Source organism: Pongo pygmaeus, chromosome 1 (genome assembly GCF_028885625.2).
Source record: "Pongo pygmaeus isolate AG05252 chromosome 1, NHGRI_mPonPyg2-v2.0_pri, whole genome shotgun sequence".
Lineage (NCBI taxonomy): Eukaryota > Metazoa > Chordata > Mammalia > Primates > Hominidae > Pongo > Pongo pygmaeus.
This window is the reverse complement of record NC_072373.2, coordinates 94,189,177-94,211,485: the sequence shown is the minus strand read 5'-3', so window position 1 is coordinate 94,211,485 and position 22,309 is coordinate 94,189,177. Positions and strand designations below refer to the sequence as shown.

The 22,309-nt window shown below is 52.2% G+C and overlaps 1 protein-coding gene across 8 annotated transcripts in view; it reads left to right on the top strand.

The window, feature by feature from the left end:
* The window catches only part of SEMA4A (semaphorin 4A), a 31,338-nt gene extending 19,074 nt beyond the window's left edge, over positions 1 to 12,264 (top strand). For all 8 annotated transcript variants that reach the window (XM_054468896.2, XM_054468830.2, XM_054468979.2 and 5 more), the window contains 5 exons: positions 7,328 to 7,508; positions 9,338 to 9,456; positions 9,602 to 9,759; positions 10,072 to 10,172; positions 10,925 to 12,264. In XM_054468896.2, coding sequence (XP_054324871.1) covers positions 7,328 to 7,508; positions 9,338 to 9,456; positions 9,602 to 9,759; positions 10,072 to 10,172; positions 10,925 to 11,514 — 1,149 coding nt within the window. In that variant the 3' untranslated portion in view covers positions 11,515 to 12,264. The remainder of the gene's footprint in view (positions 1 to 7,327; positions 7,509 to 9,337; positions 9,457 to 9,601; positions 9,760 to 10,071; positions 10,173 to 10,924) is intronic.
* The last annotated feature ends 10,045 nt before the right edge of the window (positions 12,265 to 22,309 follow it).

Below are 22,309 nucleotides of genomic sequence, written 5' to 3'. Positions count from 1 at the left end.
TAGGTGTATGTAATTCTAGAATAGAAATATGTTTCCTTCAAACTTTGAAGGCCTTGCTCTATTATCTTCTAGCTTCCAGAGGTACTGTTGAGAAGCCCAAAGTTATTCTGATCCCTAGCCCTCTGAATGTAACCTGGTTTTATTTCACTGAAATCTTTTTTTTTTTTTTTAATAGTGATCCTTGTGGAGCAGGGCTACCCTATAGGCAGTGTGCCTCACTGCCCTCACTGGCATCTTATAGTGCTTTTTCTTTGTCCTGGTGTTCTGAAATTTCATGGTGTTGTGCTTTGATGGAATACTACTCATTTATTGTGCTGGGTACTCAATGGGCCACTTCAGCCTGGAAATTAGTTATCTTAGTTCTTTCAGTTCTGAGTTTTCTTGAACTATATCTTCCTATCTTCTTTTTTTTTTTTTTGAGATGGAGTCTTGCTGTGTCCCCCAGGCTATAGTGCAGTGGCTCTATCTTGGCTCACTACAACCTCCACCTCCCAGGTTCAAGCACTTCTCCTGCCTCAGCCTCCCGAGTAGCTGGGACTACAGGTGCCCTCCACCATGCCCAGTTAATTTTTGTATTTTTAGTAGAGACAGGGTTTCACCATGTTGCCCAGGCTGGTCTCAAACTCCTGACCTCAGGTGATCTGTCTGCCTTGGCTTCCCAAAGTGCTGGGATTACAGGTGTAAGCCACTGTGCTTGGTCTTTTTTTTGGTATTTTTGGTAGAAACTGGGTTTCACCATGTTGCCCAGGCTGGTCTTGAACTCCTGAGCTCAAGCAATACACCCGCTTTGGCCTCCTAAAGTGCTGGGGTTACAGGTGTGACCCACTGTGCCCGGCCCGATCTTCTTTTCATTCAACAAATATTTTTTGAGGACACATGCTACTATTCTGGGCAGGGAATATAGAAGTGAGCAAAACAGATGAAAGTCCCTTCCCTCATGGGGCTTACATTCCAATGGGGTGTTTTCTGGACACTTTTTTCTGGACCTCCTAGACTAGTCCTCTCACTTTTTTTTAAGCTTTCCTACTGTCCAAGTCTTTGGTTGTGTTCTATTTTTCTGGAAGAGTGTCTCAACTTTGTCTTCCAATCTTTCTGTCAGGTTTTTCATTTCTGTGTTCAGAGACAGTGAAAGAAAAAAGAAAGAAGGCCAGGTGCGGTGGCTCACACCTGTAATCTCAGCACTTTGGGAGGCTGAGACAGGTGGATCACCTGAGGTGAGGAGTTCCAGACCAGCCTGGCCAACATGGTGAAACCCCGTCTCTACTAAAAATACAAAAATTAGCCAGGCTGGTGGTGCACACCTGTAGTCCCAGCTACTCAGGAGGCTGAGGCAGAAGAATCGCTTGAACCCAGGAGGCGGAGGTTGCAGTGAGCCGAGATGGCCGCCACTGCACTCCAGCCTGGATGACAGAGCAAGACTTCATCTCAAAAAAAAAAAAAAAAAAAAGAAAGGAAAGAAAGAAAAAGATTTTTCGTTTCTGCCAGTCTCGACTCTTGGGCTCAAGCGATCCTCCTACCTCAGCCTCCTTAGTAACTAGAACTACAAGCACCCACCACCACACCCAGTTAATTTTTTAACATTTTGTAGAGGCAGGGTCTCAAACTCATGGGTTCAAGCAATCCTCCCACCTTGGCCTTTCAAAGTGCTGGGATTACAGGTGTGAACCACCATGCATCACCTGGGATTGTATAGACTAAAAGAAATTTAAGACCAGGTACAGTGGCTCGAGCCTGCAATCCCAGCACTTTGGGAGGCTGAGGTGGGAGGATTGTTTGAGCCCAGGAGTTTGAGAGCAGCCTGGGCAATAAAGCGAGACCCCTGTCTCTACAAAATATTAAAAAATTAGCTGGGTGTTGTGCCATGTGCCTGTAGTCCTAGCTACTTGGAAGGGTGAAGTAGGAGGATCACTTGAGCCTGGGAGGTCGAGGCTGCACCCCACTGTACTCCAGCCTGGGCAACAGAGTGAGATCCTGTCTCAAAAAAAAAAAAATTTACATAATCCCTTTCCATCTTCTATTTTTCTTGTGTATTTGTTTGTTTGTCAGAGTCTTCCACAGCCTGGATCTTGATAATTGCATCTCTGTAGTGTAGTTTAAGTATTTCCTGTAAATTGTTCAGTAGTTGGATCTAGAGACTTAATCAGATTCAGGTTTGGTTTGGAGGAGGGGGCAAGATTACTTCATCGTGGTTGTGTGCTCTTTTTTCTGGATGCCCGTAATGCCTGGCGGCCCTCTTTGTGTGAAGGAAAGACTCTTCTTTGGCAGCATTCGCTTCCTGTTTCATGGATGCACTATTTTCACATATCTCTCTTAGGATAGTAATGATGGATTAGTTTTCTTCTTTCTGATTCATTTCTGTTTCCTCTTAGTTTTTTTTGTTTGTTTGTTTTTTGTTTTTTTTGAGATGAAGTCTCACTCTGTTGCCCAGGCTGGAGTGCAATGGCGCGATCTCAGCTCACTGCAACCTCCACCTCTCAGCTTTAGGTGATTCTCCTGCCTCAGACTCCCGAGTAGCTGGGATTACAGGCGTGCGCCGCCACGCCCAGCTAATTTTTGTATTTTTAGTAGAGATGGGATTTCACCATGTTGGCCAGGCTGATCTTGAACTCCTGACCTCAGGTGATCCACCCGCCTCGGCCTCCCAAAGTGCTGGGATTGCAGGCATGAGCCACCGCGCCCAGCTTATTTTTTTTTTGAGACAGAGTCTTGTTCTGTTGCCCAGGCTGGGGTGCAGTGGCACGATCTTGGCTCACTGCAACCTCCACCTCCCTGGTTCAAGCGATTCTCCTGCCTCAGCCTCCCGAGTAGCTGGGATTATAGGCGCCCACCACCATGCCCATCTAATTTTTTTATATTTTTAGTAGAGATGGGGTTTCACCATGTTGGCCAGACTGGTCTCGAACTCCTGACCTCAGGCAATCTGCCCGCCTCGGCCTCCCAAAGTGCTGGGATTACAGGTGTGAGCCCCCGTGCCTGGCCTCTCAGGTTTTTGCTGGTTCTTCTTCTTCTTCTTTTTTTTTTTTCCTATTTGTTTATTTTGGTTTCTTTCTTTCATGTTGGTGGTTTTACTTACATGTCTGGTAGTCCTTGAATGTCTACTCATATTTAACAGTGGGGGAGACCTTGAAGCTGTTTGGAGCTCTGTGTCCATAACTAAGGCTTGGCAATTTGGTCTCTGTTATGTCACCACTGAGGGTGGTCTGGCTGGGCTGTTTGGTGGGAATCTTCAATGTCAGTATCTTTACTGTATCTTAGGTCATTAAGTCTTTCCTCTTAGACCTCCAGTCAGTTTCCCAGAGCAGCCTCTTCTAGTCTTCTGCGCGGAGGAGGATGATCTAGCTGTTGGTGTCTGGGAGCCACAGGGGAAGAGGGCTGGGTTTGGGAAAGAGTCTCATCATGTAGTGTACCTACCTTATTGAATCTGCCTCTTTCAGGATGGTGTCCCCATCAACTGGGCCTGCTATGCTCCATCCAGAAACCCTCTGTTTTACTCTCTCTGGTGGATAAACCTCCAGTCTTGGGCCAGGATGTGGAAGGGGCAGTCACCCAGCTCTACGGAGTTTAGAGAGTACCTGCCTGTTTCTTAAACAGACTTTCAAATAATCCTCCTTATTTAGCATCCCCATTAACCTCACTTCCAGAGGTGGCTGAGATGAGTAATTCGTGAACTTTAGGAATCCTGCCTTCTAAATGTTTTGGGGCTTCCTCCAGGGCTGGCTTGAGAAGATTCTCTCTCTCTCTCTCTCTCTCTCTCTCTCTCTCTCTCTCTGTTAAGTCTTTTCTCTTTGTTCATTCACTTTCCAGCTTCCAAAATGTGGATGCTTTTGCACTTCTCTCTTGTTCTCCCCATCCCTCCCTCATCTAGGTTTATGTCTTTTCTTTTCTTTTTTTTTTTTTTTGAGACAGAGTCTCGCTCAGTCGCCCAGGCTGAAGTGCAGTGGCGTGATCTTGGCTCACTGCAAGCTCCGCCTCCCGGGTTCATGCCATTCTCCTGCCTCAGCCTCCTGAGTAGCTGGGACTACAGGCGCCCGCCACCATGCCTGGCTAATTTTTTTGTATTTTTAGTAGAGACGGGGTTTCACCGTGTTAGCCAGGATGGTCTTGATCTCCTGACCTCATGATCCACCTGCCTCGGCCTCCCAAAGTGCTGGGATTACAGGCGTGAGCCACCACGCCTGGCTGGTTTATGTCTTTTTAAAAATTCCGTGGCCAGGCATGGTGGCTCACACTGTAATCCCAGCACTTTGGAAGGCCGAGGCAGGTGGATCACGAGGTCAGGAGATCGAGACCATCCTGGCCATCATGGTGAAACCCCATCTCTACTAAAAATACAAAAATTCGCTGGGTGTGGTGGTGTGTGCCTGTAATCCCAGCTAGTTGGGAAACTGAGGCACGAGAATTGCTTGAAACCGGGAAGCGGAGGTTGCAGTGAGCCGAGATCGTGCCACTGCAGTCCAGCCTGGCAACATAGCGAGACTCCGTCTCAAAAAAAATTCCCTTTGGCCCAGGTGCGGTGGCTGATGCCTGTTATCCCAGCACTTTGGGAGGCCAAGGTGGGAGGATAACTTGAGGCCAGGAATTGGAGATCAGCTTGGATAACATAGTGAGACCCCATCTCTACAAATAATAAAAAATTAGCTGGGGCCAGGCGTGGTGGCTCATGCCAGTATTTTGGGAGTCCGAGGCAGGTAGATTGCTTGAGGCCAAGAATTTAAAAACAGCCTGGCCAACACAATGAAACCCTGTCTCTACTGAAATCCCAGAACTTTGGGAGGCAGAGGTGGGTGGATCACTTGAGGTCAGGAGTTGGAGACCACCCTGGCCAATATGGTGAAACCCTGTCTCTACTAAAAATACAAATATTAGCTGGGCCTGGTGGTGGGTGCCTGTAATCCCAGCTACCTGGGAGGCTGAGGCAGGAGAATCGCCTGATTCTCCAGGCGGAGGTTGCAGTGAGCCAAGATGGTGCCACTGCACTCCAGCCTGGGCAACAGAGCGATACTCTGTCTCAAAAAAAAAAGGCCGGGCGCCTGTAATCCCACAGCAGTTTGGGGGGCCGAGGCGGGCGGATCATGAGGTCAGATTGAGACCATCCTGGCTAACACGGTGAAACCCCATCTCTACTAAAAACAGAAAAAAATTAGCCAAGCGTGGTGGCGGGCGCCTGTAATCCCAGCTACTCGGGAGGCTGAGGCAGGCGAATGGGGTGAACCTGGGAGGTGGAGCTTGCAGTGAACCAAGATCGGGCCTCTGCACTCTAGCCTGGGAGACAGAGTGAGACTCCATCTCAAAAAAAAAAAAAAAAAAATTAGCCAGGCACAGTGGCATACACCTGTGGTTCCAGCTTCTCCGGAGGCTAAGGTAGGAGGATCGCTTGAGCCCAGGAGGTCAAGGCTGCAGTGAACCAAGATCATGCCACTGCACTCCAGCCTGGATGACAGTGAGACCCTGTTTCAAAAAACAATTTAAAAAAAAAAAAAAAACCCCTTTGACCTGTAATCCCAGCACTTTGGGAGTCCAAGGTAAGAGGTTCACTTGAGGCCAGGAGTTTGAGACCAGCCTTGACAATATAGCAAGACCCTGTCTCTATTTGTAAAAATAAAAAAACAACAAACAAAAAAACCCTTTGGGAGGACATGAGAGTAGGTGCATGTGCTCATTCTGGCATCAAAATGAGATGTAGATGTTATTACCTATTTTGCAGATGAGGAGGTTGAAGGTCAGAGAGGTGAAACAGCTTGTCTGAGGACACAGCTTATAGGTGACAGAGTTGGGGCTGGCCCTAAGACAGTGATCTTGGAGAACAAGGATCCTGACTGAAGATCAGGACACAGGTGTCCCAGAGCCACAACATCCTCATATTAGCAGGGCCTTTAGAGAACAGTTGGTCCAACCCCCTCATTTTATGGGTGAGAAAAAGGAGGCTCAGAATGGAGAAGGGATTCTCCCAGAGTCATGCAGCAAGTTCGTGCAAAACCGTGATGAGAAATGCTCCGTGCTACACCACCCCTTTCTGTGACATTCATTCAGTCATTGACTCAGCAAATGTTTATCGAGCACCAACTGTGTGCCAGATCCTGTGCTATGCCGGGAAATACAGACATGAGTAAAACTTGGTCCTTTTTTAAATTTTGTTGAGACACAGTTTCACTCAGTTGCCCAGGCTGGAGTACAGTGGCACAATCTTGGGTCACTGCAACCTCCGCCTCCCGTGTTCAAGTGATTCTCCTGCCTCAGCTTCCTGAGTAGCTGGAATTACAGGTGCCTGCTACCATGCTTGGCTAATTTTTGTATTTTTAAATTAATTAATTAATTTATTTATTTATTTTGTTTTTGAGACCGAGTCTCACTCTGTCGCCCAAGCTGGAGTGCAGTGGCGCAATCTCGGCTCACTGCAACCTCTGCCTCCCGGGTTCAAGCGATTCTCCTGTCTCGCCCTCCCGAGTAGCTGGGCCTACAGGCGCCTGCCACCACATCCAGCTGATTTTTTTTTATTTTTAGTAGAGATGGGGTTTCACCATGTTAGCTAGGATGGTCTCAATTTCCTGACCTCGTGATCCGCCTGCCTCGGCCTCCCAAAGTGCTGGGATTACAGGCGTGAGCCACTGCGCCCAGCTATTATTTTATTATTTGAGACGGAGTCTCTCTCTGTCGCCCAGGTTGGAGTACAGCGGCACAATCTCGGCTCACTGCAACCTCTGCCTTCTGGGTTCAAGTGATTCTCCTGCCTCAGCTTTCTAAGTAGCTCAGCTTTCTAAGTAGCTGTGCCACCACCCTCAGCTCATATTTGTATTTTTAGTAGAGATGGGGTTTCACCATGCTAGCCAGGCTGGTCTCGAACTCCTGACCTCAGGTGATCCACCCGCCTAGGCCTCCGAAAGTGCTGGGATTACAGGTGTGAGCCACTGCGCCCAGCCATAAAACTTGGTACTTGCCTATAAGGAGCCTTCATCCTGCTTCCTGCTGGCTGCCAGGCCTCCTTGCTGGAGGTGCAAAGGAGGAGAACAGTAATAACAGTTAACATTTGCTGAGTGCTTGCTTCATGCCAAGCACTGTTTGAATTATTTTTCATGTATTAGTGCATTTCATTTTCTCAGCGAGCCTATGAGGCAGGTCTTGGTAATAGGCCCACTTCACAGCTGAGGAACCTCAGGCATGCAGAGGCTGGGACGCACAACCAGGCAGCTCCAGAGTCGGAGCTTTAACCACCACCCTGAAATGAGGACTGCCGTGAGGGAGGGGGCGAAGGGAGAAGAGCAGGCGTCGGGGGGAGGGTGAGCTGAGGGGAAGGGGCAAACCAACCTGATCTACCTCCGTCCTCCTTTAGTGCTCAGTGGGCCCCTCCTCTGATAAGGCCTTGACCTTCATGAAGGACCATTTCCTGATGGATGAGCAGGTGGTGGGGACGCCCCTGCTGGTGAAATCTGGCGTGGAGTATACACGGCTTGCAGTGGAGACAGCCCAGGGCCTTGATGGGCACAGCCATCTTGTCATGTACCTGGGAACCAGTGAGTAAAGAGTTCTAGGACATCCCCCAGAGGACTAGAGCAGAGGATGCCCCCAGGTTGAGGAGGGAAACCCTTGAGTTCATTCACTTATTCATTCAACAACTGTTTACTGAGCACCTGCTATGTGCCTGGCATTTTGCTAGGTTCTGGAAATACAGCAAAGGAGCAAAACAGTCCACTCCCTACCCTTTCTGAGCTTCGTATGGTGGGGGAGGCAGACAGGGAGGTCTTTGGTGGCCTTATCAAGAGCTGTGTGTCTTATGAGGGAAGCTATGTTAGAGGAATGAAAGGTGAGTGGGTGGAGGGGAGCTGGAAACAGCACATGTAGAGATCACTCCTTCAGGAAGCTCAGCTGTGAAGGGAGAGAGAGGAAGGAGGTGGTGGCTGGAGCACGGAGTGGGGCGCAGCTGGGGTTCTTGGTTTTGTTTTTTCCCCCTCCTTGCCCCTAGGGTTCTTGTTTTATAGACAGGAAGGACTAAGCATCTATTAGACGGGAGATGGCAAAGAGATGGGTAGAAGAAGGGATAAGTGGCAGGTAAAGTTGTGGCGGGAGCAGGCGGCCAGTGTCCAGGACACATGTCGAGCTGGGCAGCTGTGGGTGGCGGGGGGACAGCACCTGAGCTGGGCTGGGAGTGAAGCTGTAGCAGTGGGGTGTGACTTGGTCGGTGTGCAGGCTCGGGGTAGGAAGCCAAGGGAGCTCTTATTTGAAGGCTTTTGTGTTCTCTATGTAGGTGGAGGACACAAGGTCATGAGCTGGGAGTGAGGGGGCAGGAAAGGTGGGAGGTTTGAGGAGAGAGGGGTAGATTCAAATAGCCATTGTGGGCTGGGCGCGGTGGCTTACGCCTGTAATCCCAGCATTTTGGGAGGCCGAGGCGGGTGGATCACCTGAGGTCAGGAGTTCGAGACCAGCCTGGCCAACATCGTGAAACCCGTTTCTACTAAAAATACAAACAAATTAGCAGTGTGTAGTGGCATGCACCTGTAATCCCAGCTATCCCAGCTACTCGGGAGGTTGAGGCAGGAGAATCACTTGAACCTGGGATGCAGAGGTTGCAATGAGCCAAAATTGTGCCACTGCCCTCCAGCCTGGGCGACAAGAGTGAAACTCCGTCTAAAAAAAAAAAAAAGCCATTGTGGAAAGAGAGAGACAGAGTCAGCAGGGAGTGCGGCAAGACTGCCCAGGCAGACTGCTCAGGCAGGGCCTGGCTGAGGAAGATAACCTTGAGGGTCAGTGGAAGAAATCTGTCAAGTTCATTCATTCCTTCAGGCCATATTACTAGGCATTGTATCAGCTGTGCCTGTATTGGGTATACAGCAGAGAACAAAACAGTCAAAAATCTCAGTCTTTGTGGAGTGGGTGGAGACAGACAATAGCATCCTGAATAAATGACATGGCATATCATGAGATTTGAGTCACGTAGAGCTGTGTGTGAGGGAATCAGGAATGCCAGGTAAGGAGGTTGCACCTGTTAAAAGGGTGGCCAGGTAGACCTCACTGAGGTGCTTGATGGAAGTGAGGGAGGCAGGTGATGTGATTTTCTACAGAAGCGCCCAGCCGCCCACTGTTTCATGCCTGTGGAGAAATAGCTGGGCTTCTCCAGGGACAAAGTTTTGTCAGGGAGTTGCAAAGGAAGGACAGGGGTCCAAGGGATTTTAGCCATTTACAAGAGACTGCCATCTCCATGGCACAGAGGAAGATGAAGGCTGAACCGCCCCCAGTACATATCACCCTCAGAAGGAGCTTTCTTACAGCTGGGGAGGTCCCCGGAAGTTGGGAAGGGATCTGTGGATGAGGTGAGATGATTTTCACTCTCTCTGTCTCCCCATAGCCACAGGGTCGCTCCACAAGGCTGTGGTGAGTGGGGACAGCAGTGCTCATCTGGTGGAAGAGATTCAGCTGTTCCCTGACCCTGAACCTGTTCGCAACCTGCAGCTGGCCCCCACCCAGGTGGGAAGGGACCTGACCATCAAATGGCCTTCCAGTGGGGCTGGCCTTGGGGGCCTGTTGGGCTGGCTCCCTGGGCCTGCACCAGCGTGCTGGGACTTTACTAGATGTGGCTGGGGCTCCCTGACAATCTCCATCTCTCCTCCAGGGTGCAGTGTTTGTAGGCTTCTCAGGAGGTGTCTGGAGGGTGCCCCGAGCCAACTGTAGTGTCTATGAGAGCTGTGTGGACTGTGTCCTTGCCCGGGACCCCCACTGTGCCTGGGACCCTGAGTCCCGAACCTGTTGCCTCCTGTCTGCCCCCAACCTGTGAGTGCCAGTCCTGGATGGTGGCCTGGATGGCCAGCCACGACCCTTCTCAGCCAGCTTCTGCTACTGTTCTTCCTCTCTTCAGGGGCTACTGACACATTCACTCCAAGAGTCCTCCCATCCTGCAGTGGGTTCCTCCAGGGATGGAGTTTCCAGACAGTTTTGAAGCTGCTCTGGCCATTCCGGGTTCCTCTCTCTCTTCCTAGTCTCCCCTGGCATACCTTCTTCCCTACTGCACTTCCTCCCTTCCTCCTTCCTCTTCCCACTTTCAGCTCTTTCGAAGGATAATTTTTACTTTCTCTGCTCTCTTAGGAACTCCTGGAAGCAGGACATGGAGCGGGGGAACCCAGAGTGGGCATGTGCCAGTGGCCCCATGAGCAGGAGCCTTCGGCCTCAGAGCCGCCCGCAAATCAGTGAGTGTAGGACCACTCACCAGGGGAGGTGCAAAGGCTCTGGAAGACTTTTGGGCAGGGGTGGGCATTCCTGCTCCAATTTCCTCCCCCAGCACCTGCCTGGCTTGCGATCTGAACACCCGAGTTGGGATGGATTTGGGTCCTGGCTATAGGGAAGAGGGATAGGAATTCTGAGCTGGAGGCCAAGCTGGGATTCAGGATTGAGGTTGCAGTTGATTTTGGTGTCAGAGTTGGAGTTAGGTGGACTGGGGCTTAGTTTGGGGTCCAGATTGGAGATTAAGGAGGAGTGAAATTTGAGTTTGGGAGTTGAAATGAAAGTTGGAGATAAGAGTTAGGGTCCAGGCCAGGCTCAGTGGCTCACTCCTGTAATACCAGCACTTTGGGAGGCTGAGGCGGGACTCCCTTCTACCATTGTTTGAGCTCATGAGTTTGAGACCAGCCCGGTCAACATGGTAAAACCCCATCTCTACAAAAATTAACCAGGCATGGAAACACATGCCTGTAGTCCCAGCTATTCGGGAGGCTGGGGTGGAAGGATGCCTTGAGCCCAGGAGGCAGAGGTTGCAGTGAGCTGAGGTTGCAGTGAGCTGAGGTTGCACCACTGCACTCCAGCCTGGGCAATAGAGCCAGACCCTGCCTCAAAAAAAAAAAAAAAAAAAGAGGGCTGGGGTCCAAAGATAGGTTAGAGACTCTCTGCTGTCTCCATCCTTCACTTCTCCCTTAACCCTTTTGCTCCTTTCTTTCTCCTACAGTTAAAGAAGTCCTGGCTGTCCCCAACTCCATCCTGGAGCTCCCCTGCCCCCACCTGTCAGCCTTGGCCGCTTACTATTGGAGTCATGGCCCAGCAGCAGTCCCAGAAGCCTCTTCCACTATCTACAATGGCTCCCTCTTGCTGATAGTGCAGGATGGAGTTGGGGGTCTCTACCAGTGCTGGGCAACCGAGAATGGCTTTTCATACCCCGTGATCTCCTACTGGGTGGACAGCCAGGACCAGACCCTGGCCCTGGATCCTGAACTGGCAGACATCCCCCGGGAGCACGTGAAGGTCCCGTTGACCAGGGTCAGTGGTGGGGCCGCCCTGGCTGCCCAGCAGTCCTACTGGCCCCACTTTGTCACTGTCACTGTCCTCTTCGCCTTAGTGCTTTCAGGAGCCCTCATCATCCTCTTGGCCTCCCCAATGAGAGCACTCCGGGCTCGGGGCAAGGTTCAGGGCTGTGAGACCCTGCGCCCTGGGGAGAAGGCCCCGTTGAGCAGAGAGCAACACCTCCAGTCTCCCAAGGAATGCAGGACCTCTGCCAGTGATGTGGACGCTGACGACTGCCTAGGCACTGAGGTAGCTTAAACTCTAGGTACAGGCTGGGGCTGCAGGGCAGGCACCTGGCCATGCTGGCTGGGTGGCCCAAGCACAGCCCTGACTAGGATGAGAGCAGCACAAAAGACCACCTTTCTCCCCTGAGAGGAGCTTCTGCTACTCTGCATCACTGATGGCACTCAGCAGGGTGATGATGCACAGCAGTCTGCCTCCCCTATGGGACTCCCTTCTACCAAGCACATGAGCTCTCTAACAGGGTGGGGGCTACCCCCAGACCTGCTCCTACACTGATATTGAAGAACCTGGAGAGGATCCTTCAGTTCTGGCCATTCCAGGGACCCTCCAGAAACACAGTGTTCCAAGAGACCCTAAAAAACCTGCCTGTCCCAGGACCCTATGGTAATGAACACCAAACATCTAAACAACCATATGGTAACATGCCGCTCCTGGAAACTCCACTCTGAAGCTGCCACTTTGGACACCAACACTCCCTTCTCCCAGGGTCATGCAGGGATCTGCTCCCTCCTGCTTCCCTTACCAATCATGCACTGCTGACTCCCAGGAAGTCTTTCCTGAAGTCTGACCACCTTTCTTCTTGCTTCAGTTGGGGCAGACTGTGAACCCTTCTGCCCCGGCAGAATGGCAGGGGTAATCTGAGCCTTGTTCACTCCTTTACCCTAGCTGACCCCTTGACCTCTCCCCCTCCCTTTTCCTTTGTTTTGGGATTCAGAAAACCGCTTGTCAGAGACTGTTTATTTTTTATTAAAAATATAAAGCTTATGTATGATGGGTGCTGTGTTTGTTGGAGCAGAGTGCTCCGGCAGAGAATTGCTGGGATGTCAAGGGAGCAAGCAGTCCAAGCACATCAGTTGGGAGGAGTACTAGGTTTGTGGGGGGATTGTTCTTTCCAACTCCAGACTACCTCCTCTGCCCTGCCAGCTCCCCACCCAGAACCAGCCCACCCAGAACCAGCCCACAGCACTTTCCTCCACTCTGAGCATTGCTGGAGGGTGCCGCAAACTTTTGCCTTTTGGGCCAACCACAGGTTGGTGTTGACCAGGTTCAGCTTGTATCCTTCTGCTAGACAGGCGATACCTCATCCATCACTAACTCCCCTGCTGCGGCCCCCACAGTTGCTGTCCACACCTCTCCCACACTTCTCGTGACTCCAATTCAGCCCTGCTTCCCCACTGCAGCAGTTGGCTTCAACTGTTGGTAGACAAATTTATAGAAAGACTGTGCATCCACCCCCATCCTGGCCACATCTTTCTCAGTATCTGATAATGCTCTGTCCACACCTCCACACCACCTTCCTCCTCTACCCTCTGTCACAAAGGCACAGGTCCCTCTTCCACCAAGGCTAACCAGCACATCTCTCCCCCCATCACTGCCAGGGATCTGTTCTCTAACCATCTGACCTCCAGCATCCCCACTCGCTTTACCCACTTCCTCCTCTTTCATCTCTCCTCTCCCACCTACAGGTGTGTTCAGGCGTTCTCTACATAAAAAAACAACAAAACACTCATCTTACCCCAAACTCTACCCATTCACATCACCCCCACTCAGTCTTTCTTTCCTGGTACCACCAAACACAGGAGTGGGTCCATTCTGGCTGCCCCCACCTCCCTCCATTGTCACCTGAGCTCTCTCCGATCCCCTGAGGTCTGGCTTCTTTCCCCACCTTTCTGCTGAAATGGCTGTCTCCAAAACTACCCATAAACCCCTAATGCCAAATTTGACCTTGATGTGTGTATACCCCTCACATATTGACCACCCCATTCTCACAATTCTATTGTGGGTTCTTAAATTTTTTTTTAATTTAAATCTTGGTTAAAAAAAAAAAACATATAATGTACCCCCTTAGCCATTAAAAAAAAAAAAAAAGGCTTGGCATGGTGGATCATGCCTGTAATCCCAGGATTTTGGGAGGCCGAGGCGGATGGATCACCTGAGGTCAGGAGTTCAAGACCAGCCTGGCCAACATAGCGAGACCCCATTTCTAAAGTACAAAAAATTAGCCAGGCGTGGTGGCAGGCACCTGTAGTCCCAGCTACTCTGGAGGCTAAGGTAAGAGAATAACTTGAACCCAGGAGGCGGAGTCTGCAGTGAGCCGAGATTGCGCCACTGTGTGTGTGTGTGTGTGTGTGTGTGTGTGTGTATATATATATATTTTGAAACAGAGTCTTGCTCTGTCGCCCAGGCTGGAGTGCAGTGGCACAATCTCAGCTCACTGCAGCCTCTGCCTCCTGGGTTCAAGCGATTCTCCTGCCTCAGCCTCCTGAGTAGCTGGGACTACAGGCGCCTGCCACCGCACCCAGTTAATTTTTGTATTTTTAGTAGAAACGTGCTTTCGCCATGTTGGTCAGGTGGGTCTGGAACTCCTGGACTCAGCTGATCCGCCCGCCTCGGCCTCCCAGAGTGCTGGGATTACAGGTGTGAGCCACTACACCCAGCCTAATAAGTATATATTTATTTTTAAAAATTAGAGATGGAGTCTGACTGTCACCCAGTCTGGAGTGCAATGGCGCGATCCTAGCTCACTGCAGCCTCATACTCCTGGGCTTAAGGGATTCTCCTGCCTCAGCCTCCTGAGTAGTTAGGACTACAGGCACATGCCACCACACCTGGGTATTTTTTTTTTTTTAGAGATGGGGTCTCGCTATATTGCCCAGGCTGTCCCGAATTCCTGTCCTTAAGCAACACTCCTCCCTCAGCCTCCCTAAATGCTGGGATTACAGGCATGAGCCACCATGCCCACCCCTAACCCTTCTTAGCCATCTCTACCTATATATATATGTATATAAGTCGGATATGGTAGGTAGCCCATGCCCATAGTCCCAGCTACTCAGGAGGCTGAGGTGGGAGGATTGTTTCAGCCCAGGATTTTGAGGCTGCAGTGAGCTATGATCATGCCACTGCAATCCAGCTGGGGCAACACAGTAATCCCCGTCTCTAAAAATAATAATAATACAAAAAATAAAATATATTTACTATTCATTAAGTGGAAATGGATCATCACAAATGTTGGCTGAGTAGTCTGAGGAGAAGGAGAAAGAGGAGGGGTTTGGTCCTGCTGTCTCAGGGCAGAGGCGGTAGAAAATCTGCTTAAGCCGGGCGCAGTGGCTCATGCCTGTAATCCTAGCACTTTGGGAGGCCGAGGTGGTCAGATCACCTGAGGTCAGAGGTTCAAGACCAGCCTGGCCAACATGGTGAAACCCCATCTCTACTAAAAATACAAAAATTAGCCAAGTATGGTAGCACGTGCCTATAATCCCAGCTACTTAGGAGGCTGAGGCAGGAGAATTGCTTGAACCTGGGAGGCGGAGGTTGCAGTGAGCCAAGATCATGCCACTGCACTCTAGCCTGGGTGATAGAGCAAGATTCTGTCTCAAAAAAAAATCTACTTAAAAATGGACTTACAACAATTCCATTAAGAGTGAAAATATCTTCTCTCCCTCTCGCTCTCGCTCTCGCTCTCCCTCTCCCTCTCCCTCTCCCTCTCCCTCACCCTCACCCTCACTCTCCCCTTTCTTCGGTCTCCCTCTCCTTTTTTCGGTCTCCCGCTGTTATCGAAGCTGGACTGTACTGCCATGATCTCGGCTCGCTGCAACCTCCCTGCCTCGGGCTCCTGTGACTCTCCTGCCTCGGCCTGCCGAGTGCCTGGGATTGCAGGCGCGCGCCGCCACGCCTGAATGGTTTTTGTATTTTTGGTGGAGACGGGGTTTCACCTTGTTGACCGGGCTGGTCTCCAGCTCCTGGCCTCGAGTGATCTGCCTGCCTCAGCCTCCCGAGGTGCTGGGATTGCAGACGGAGTCTCGCTAACTCAATGCTCAATGGTGCTCAGGCTGGAGTGCAGTGGTGTGATCTCGGCTCGCTGCAACCTCCACCTACCAGCCTCCTGCCTTGGCCTCTTAAAGTGCTAAGATTACAGCCTCTGCCCCGCCGCCACCCCGTATAGGAAGTGAGGAGCATCTCTGCCTGGCCGCCCATCGTCTGGGATGTGAGGAGCCCCTCTGCCCGGCCGCCCTATCTGGGAAGTGAGGAGCGCCTCTGCCCGGCCGCCCATCGTCTGGGAGGTGAGGAGCGCCTCTGCCTGGCCGCCACCCCGTCTGGGAGGAAGTGAGGAGCGCCTCTGCCCGGTTGCCCCATCTGGGAAGTGAGGAGCGCCTCTGCCTGGCCGCCACCCCGTCTGGGAAGTGAGGAGCGCTTCTGCCCGGCTGCCACCCCATATGGGAAGTGAGGAGCGCCTCTGCCCAGCCGCCCCTTCTGGGAGGTGAGGAGCGCCTCTGCCCAGCCGCCCCGTCTGGGAGGTGAGGAGTGCCTCTGCCCGGCCGCCCCGTCTGGGAGGTGAGGAGCGCCTCTGCCTGGCCGCCACCCCGTCTGGGAGGAAGTGAGGAGCACCTCTGCCCAGCTGCCCCATCTGGGAAGTGAGGAGCGCCTCTACCCGGCTACCACCCCCTATGGGAAGTGAGGAGAGCCTCTGCCCGGCCGCCCACTCTGGGAAGTGAGGAGCGCCTCTGCCTGGCTGCCCACTCTGGGAGGTGAGGAGCGCCTCTGCCTGGCCACTCTGTCTGGGAAGGGAGGAGAGCCTCTGCCCGGCCACCCCGTCTGGGAGGTGAGGAGCGCCTCTGCCCGGCCGCCACCCCGTCTGGGAGGAAGTGAGGAGCACCTCTGCCCGGCCGCCCCGTCTGGGAAGTGAGGAGCGCCTCTGCCCGGCTGCCACCCCGTATGGGAAGTGAGGAGCGCCTCTGCCCGGCCGCCCCGTCTGGGAGGTGAGGAGTGCCTCTGCCTGGCCACCCCGTCTGGGAAGTGAGGAGCGCCTCTGCCCGGCCACCCCGTCTGGGAAGTGAGGAGCGCCTCTGCCTGGCCGTCACCCCGTCTGGGAGGAAGTGAGGAGCGCCTCTGCCCGGCCGCCCCGTCTGGGAGGTGAGGAGTGCCTCTGCCCGGCTGCCACCCTGTCTGGGAGGAAGTGAGGAGCACCTATGCCCGGCCGCCCCATCTGGGAGATGAGGAGCACCTCTGCCCAGCCGCCCCGTCTGGGAGGTGAGGAGCGCCTCTGCCTGGCCGCCACCCCGTCTGGGAGGAAGTGAGGAGCGCCTCTGCCCGGCTGCCCCATCTGGGAAGTGAGGAGCGCCTCTGCCCGGCCGCCACCCCTATGGGAAGTGAGGAGCGCCTCTGCCCGGCCACTCTGTCTGGGAGGTGAGGAGCGCCTCTGCCCGGCCGCCCCATCTGGGAGGTGAGGAGTGCCTCTGCCCGGCCGTCACCCCGTCTGGGAGGAAGTGAGGAGCACCTCTGCCCGGCTGCCCCGTCTGGGAGATGAGGAGCACCTCTGCCCGGCCGCCCCGTCTGGGAGGTGAGGGGTGCCTCTGCCCGGCCGCCACCCCGTCTGGGAGGAAGTGAGGAGCACCTCTGCCCGGCCGCCCCCTCTGGGAAGTGAGGAGCGCCTCTGCCTGGCCGCCACCCCGTCTGGGAGGAAGTGAGGAGCGCCTCTGCCTGGCTGCCTCATCTGGGAAGGGAGGAGCGCCTCTGCCCAGCCGCCACACCGTCTGGGAAGTGAGGAGCGCCTCTGCCCGGCCGCCCAGTCTGGGAAGTGAGGAGCGCCTCTGCCCGGCCGCCCTGTCTGGGAGGTGAGGAGCGCCTCTGCCTGGCCGCCACCCCGTCTGGGAGGAAGTGAGGAGCGTCTCTGCCCGGCCGCCCCGTCTGGGAAGTGAGGAGCGCCTCTGCCCGGCCGCCCGGTCTGGGAAGTGAGGAGCGCCTCTGCCCGGCCGCCCGGTCTGGGAAGTGAGGAGCGCCTCTGCCCGGCCGCCCCGTCTGGGAGGTGAGGAGCGCCTCTGCCTGGCCGCCACCCCGTCTGGGAGGAAGTGAGGAGCGTCTGTGCCCGGCCGCCCGGTCTGGGAAGTGAGGAGCGCCTCTGCCCGGCCGCCCCCTCTGGGAAGTGAGGAGCGCCTCTGCCCGGCCGCCCCGTCTGGGAGGTGAGGAGCGCCTCTGCCCGGCTGCCACCCGGTCTGGGAGGAAGTGAGGAGCGCCTCTGCCCGGGCGGCCCCGTCTGGGAAGCGAGGAGCGCCTCTGCCCAGGCGGCCCCGTCTGGGAAGCGAGGAGCGCCTCTGCCCGGGCGGCCCCCTCTGGGAAGCGAGGAGCGCCTCTGCCCGGGCGGCCCCCTCTGGGAAGCGAGGAGCGCCTCTGCCCGGCCTCCCTGTCTGGGAGGTGAGGAGCGCCTCTGCCCGGCTGCCCTGTCTGGGAGGTGTACCCAACAGCTCCGAAGAGACAGCGACCATCGGGAGCGGGCCATGAGGACGATGGCGGTTTTGTTGAAAGGAAGTGGGGGGGGAAGTGTGGGGAAAGGAAGGAGAGATCAGATTGTTGCTGTGTCTGTGTAGAAAGGGGTGGGCATAGGAGACTCCATTTTGTTCTGACTAGGAGAAATTCTTCTGCCTTGGGATGCTGTTGATCTATGGCCTTTCCCCCAGCCCCATGCTCTCTGAAACATATGCTGTGTCAACTCAGGGTTAAATGGATTAAGGGCGGTGCAAGATGTGCTTTGTTAAACAGATGCTTGAAGGCAGCATGCTCTTTAAGAGTCATCACCACTCCCTAATCTCAAGTACCCAGGGGCACAAACACTGCAGAAGGCCGCAGGGTCCTCTGCCTAGGAAAACGAGAGACCTTTGTTCATGTGTTTATCTCCTGACCTTCTCTTCGCTATTATCCTATGACCCTCCCATATCCCCCTCTCCGAGAAACACCCAAGAATGATCAATAAATACTTCATAAATTTAAAAAAAAATAATAATAATAAAATAAAATAAAATAAAATAAAAAAAATTAGCCAGGGGTAGTGGTGGGCGCCTGTAAGCCCAGCTACTCCGGAGGCTGAGGCAGGAAAAAAAAAAAAAAAATGGACTTACATAATTAAAACTCATGTTGGTCAAGGTTCAACTGTATAAATAAGTAAGCTAGGTAGTGTGGGGAAAAGAAAGAGAGATCAGATTGTTACTGTGTCTGCGTACAAAGAAGTAGACATAGGAGACTCCATTTTGTTCTGTACTAAGAAAAATTCTTCTGCCTTGAGATGCTGTTAATCTATAACCTTACCCCCAACCCCGTGCTCTCTGAAACATGTGCTGTGTCAACTCAGGGTTAAATGGATTAAGGGCTGTGCAAGATGTGCTTTGTTAAATAGATGCTTGAAGGCAGCATGCTTGTTAAGAGTCATCACCACTCCCTAATCTCAAGTACCCAGGGACACAAAACACTGCGGAAGGCCGCAGGGACCTCTGCCTAGGAAAGCCGGGTATTGTCCAAGGTTTCTCCCCATGTGATAGTCTGAAATATGGCCTCGTGGGAAGGGAAAGACCTGACTGTCCCCCAGCCTGACACCCGTAAATGGTCTGTGCTGAGGAGGATTAGTATAAGAGGAAGGAATGCCTCTTTGCAGTTGAGACAAGAGGAAGGCACCTGTCTCCTGCCCGTCCCTGGGCAATGGAATGTCTCGGTATAAAACCCGATTGTATGTTCCATCTACTGAGACAGGGGAAAACCGCCTTAGGGCTGGAGGTGGGACATGCTGGCAACAATGCTGCTCTGTAAGGCATTGAGATGTTTATGTGTATGCATATCTAAAGCACAGCACTTAATTCTTTACCTTGTCTATGATGCAGAGACCTTTGTTCACGTGTTTATCTGCTAACCTCTCCACTATTATCCTATGACCCTGACACATCCCCCTCTCCGAGAAACACCCAAGAATGAAGAATAAATACTAAGGGAACTCAGAGGCCAGCGGGATCCTCCATGTGCTGAACGCTGGTCCCCTGGGCCCCCTTATTTCTTTCTCTATACTTTGTCTCTGTGTCTTTTTCTTTTCCAAGTCTCTTGTTCCACCTAACGAGAAACACCCACAGGTGTGGAGGGGCAACCCACCCCTTCAAGGTAGGGCACATTAGATGATGATGTACTACAGGGAAAAAATGGATCTGGGGAAAGCAGTTTGGGAGTAGGAAGGGTGTCTACAATTTTTTTTTTTTTTCTGAGACAGGGTCTCACTCCGTTGCTCAGGCTGCAGTGCAGTGGCTCAATTGTAGCTCACTGTACCCTCAACCTCTTGAGCTCAAGTGAGCTTCCTGCCTAGCCTCCCAAGTGGGTGGGACTGTAGGCATGTGCTATCATGCCTGGCTAATTTTTTATTTTTATTTATTTATTTATTTATTTATTTGAGACGGAGTTTCACTCTTGTTGCCCAGGCTGGAGTGCAATGGCGCGATCTCTGCTCACTGCAACCTCTGCCTCCCAGGTTCAAGTGATTCTCCTGCCTCAGCCTCCCAAGTAGCTGGGATTACAGGTATGCGCCAACACGCCTGGCTAATTTTTGTATTTTTTTTAGTAGAGACGGGGTTTCTTCATGTTGGTCAGGCTGTTCTTGAACTCCCGACCTCAAGTGATCTGCCCGCCTCAGCCTTCCAAAGTGCTGGGATTACAGGCGTGAGCCACCGTGCCCAGACAATTTTTTATTTTTTGTAGAGACAGGATCTTACTATGTTTCCCAGGCTGTTCTTGAACTCCTGGACTTAAGCAATCCTCACTCCTTGGCCTCCCAAAGTGCTGGGATTACAGGCATAAGCCACATTGCCTGCCTTTTTTTTTTTTTTTTTTTGAGATGGAGTCCCACTCTGTCACCTAGGCTAGAGTGCTGCAGTGGCGTGATCTTGGCTCCCTACAACCTCTGCCTCCCAGGTTCAAGTGATTCTCCTGGCTCAGCCTCCTGAATAGCTGGGATTACAGGCACCTGCCACCATGCCTGGCTAGTTTTTGTATTTTTAATAGAGACAGGGTTTCACCATGTTGGCCAGGCTGGTCTCGAACTCCTCAGGTGATCTGCCCACATCGGCCTCCCAAAGTGCTGGGATTACAGGTGTGAGCCACGGCGCCCGGCCCTTTTTATTTTTTTTATTTATTTTTTTTAGAGATGGGGTTCTCACTATATTTCTCAGGCTGGTCTTGAAGCAATCCTCTCACTTTAGCCTCCCAAAGTAGATTTTTTTTCCTTTCTTTTTTTTTTGAGATGGAGTCTTGCTCTGTCACCCAGGCTGGAGTGCAGTGGTGTGATCTTGGCTCACTGCAACCTCTGCCTCCCGGGTTCAATCAATTTTCCTGCCTCAGCCTCCTGAGTAGCTGGGATTACAGGCGCATGTCATCACACCTGGCTAATTTGTGTGTGTGTGTGTGAGACGGGGTTTCACCATGTTGGCCAGGCTGGTCTCGAACTCCTGACCTTGTGATCCACCCGCCTCGGCCTCCCAAAGTGCTGGGATTACAGGCGTGAGCTACTGCGCCTGACCAGTAGACATATTTTTAAGATAAAGCTAATGGTATTTGATAATACATTGCACATGGGGTGTGAGAAAAAGAGACCAGTCAAAGGGTGACTTCCATATTTTTGGCGCGGTCAAGTGGAAGATGGTGTTGCTAATAAACTGAGATGAAGACAGCAGATAGCTGAGATTTGGGGGAACAGGATTCCATTGATGCTAAGTATCAGTCCGGGTTATTCGAAGAAACAGAACAAGTGATTTTTTTTGTCTTTTTTTTTTTTTTGAGACAGAGCCTCACTCTGTTGCTCAGGCTGGAGTGCAATGGCACAATCTCAGCTCACTGCAACCTCTGCCTCCCGGGTTTAAACAATTCTGTGTGTCAGCCTCCTGAGTAGCTGGGATTACAGGCACGTGCCACCACGCCGGGCTAATTTTTTTATTCTTAGTAGAGATGGGGTTTCACCATCTTGACCAGGCTGGTCTTGAACTCCTGACCTCGTGATCCGCCCACCTTGGCCTCCCAAAGTGCTGGGATTACAGGCGTGAGCCACCGCGCCTGGCCACAAGTAGATTTTATATATATATGTTGCCAAGTCTGTCCCACAGACTCTGGCCGAGCAATGAATGAAAGGAGTACTCAGACATGGGTATCCAGTGAATTCACAGCCCCCCTAAGCTGGTAATGCATTTATTTAGTGCAGATTTTTTTTTTTTTTTTTTTTGAGACGGAGTATCGCGCTGTCGCTCAGGCTGGAGTGCAGTGGCACGATCTCAGCTCACTGCAAGCTCTGCCTCCTGGGTTCACGCCATTCTCCTGCTTCAGCCTCCCAAGTAGCTGAGACTACAGGCACCCACCACCGCACCTGGCTAATTTTTTTTTTTTTTGTATTTCTAGGAGAGGTGGGTTTCACCACTTTAGCCAGGATGGTCTCGATCTCCTGACCTTGTGATCCACCCACCTCGGCCTCCCAAAGTGCTCGGCTTACAGGCGTGAGCCAATGTGCCCGGCCTATTTAGTACAGATTTAATGACAAGGGCTTGGAGCAAACACAATTTGTGGGTAATAAACATTGTCAACCCCCCAAGTAGAGAGCAGTCCTGCGTGCGAATGATCAAAGGTTGGTTTCTGGAGATAGGAGTAAACAAATTTATCTAGATAAGTTCCTTTACATTCCCCTGTTATCTACCCTTTGCTCTCAGGCTCTGGATAAGAGAATTTGGCTGCCTTCAGCCAAATTTTCTTTCCAAGCTTTTGCAAAACCTCCCGGCCTTCCAAGAAGGTTTGTGTCTTTCCCTATAATTTCTCCCACCACCCTGACCAATTTCCTACATCTCCCCCTTTTCTGTTTTTTGCATCAGGTTTTGTTGATTGAAGAGTACAGATGTGTGCAGCAACAGGTTTGTCAGGCGTAGCGGTCACTGCTTGTATTTTGGCTTTGCATCCTAGAGTTAGTAAATAACGTAAGACAAACATGAGTATAATCAGTAACATTCCTTTCCAATCAAGGAGTGACATG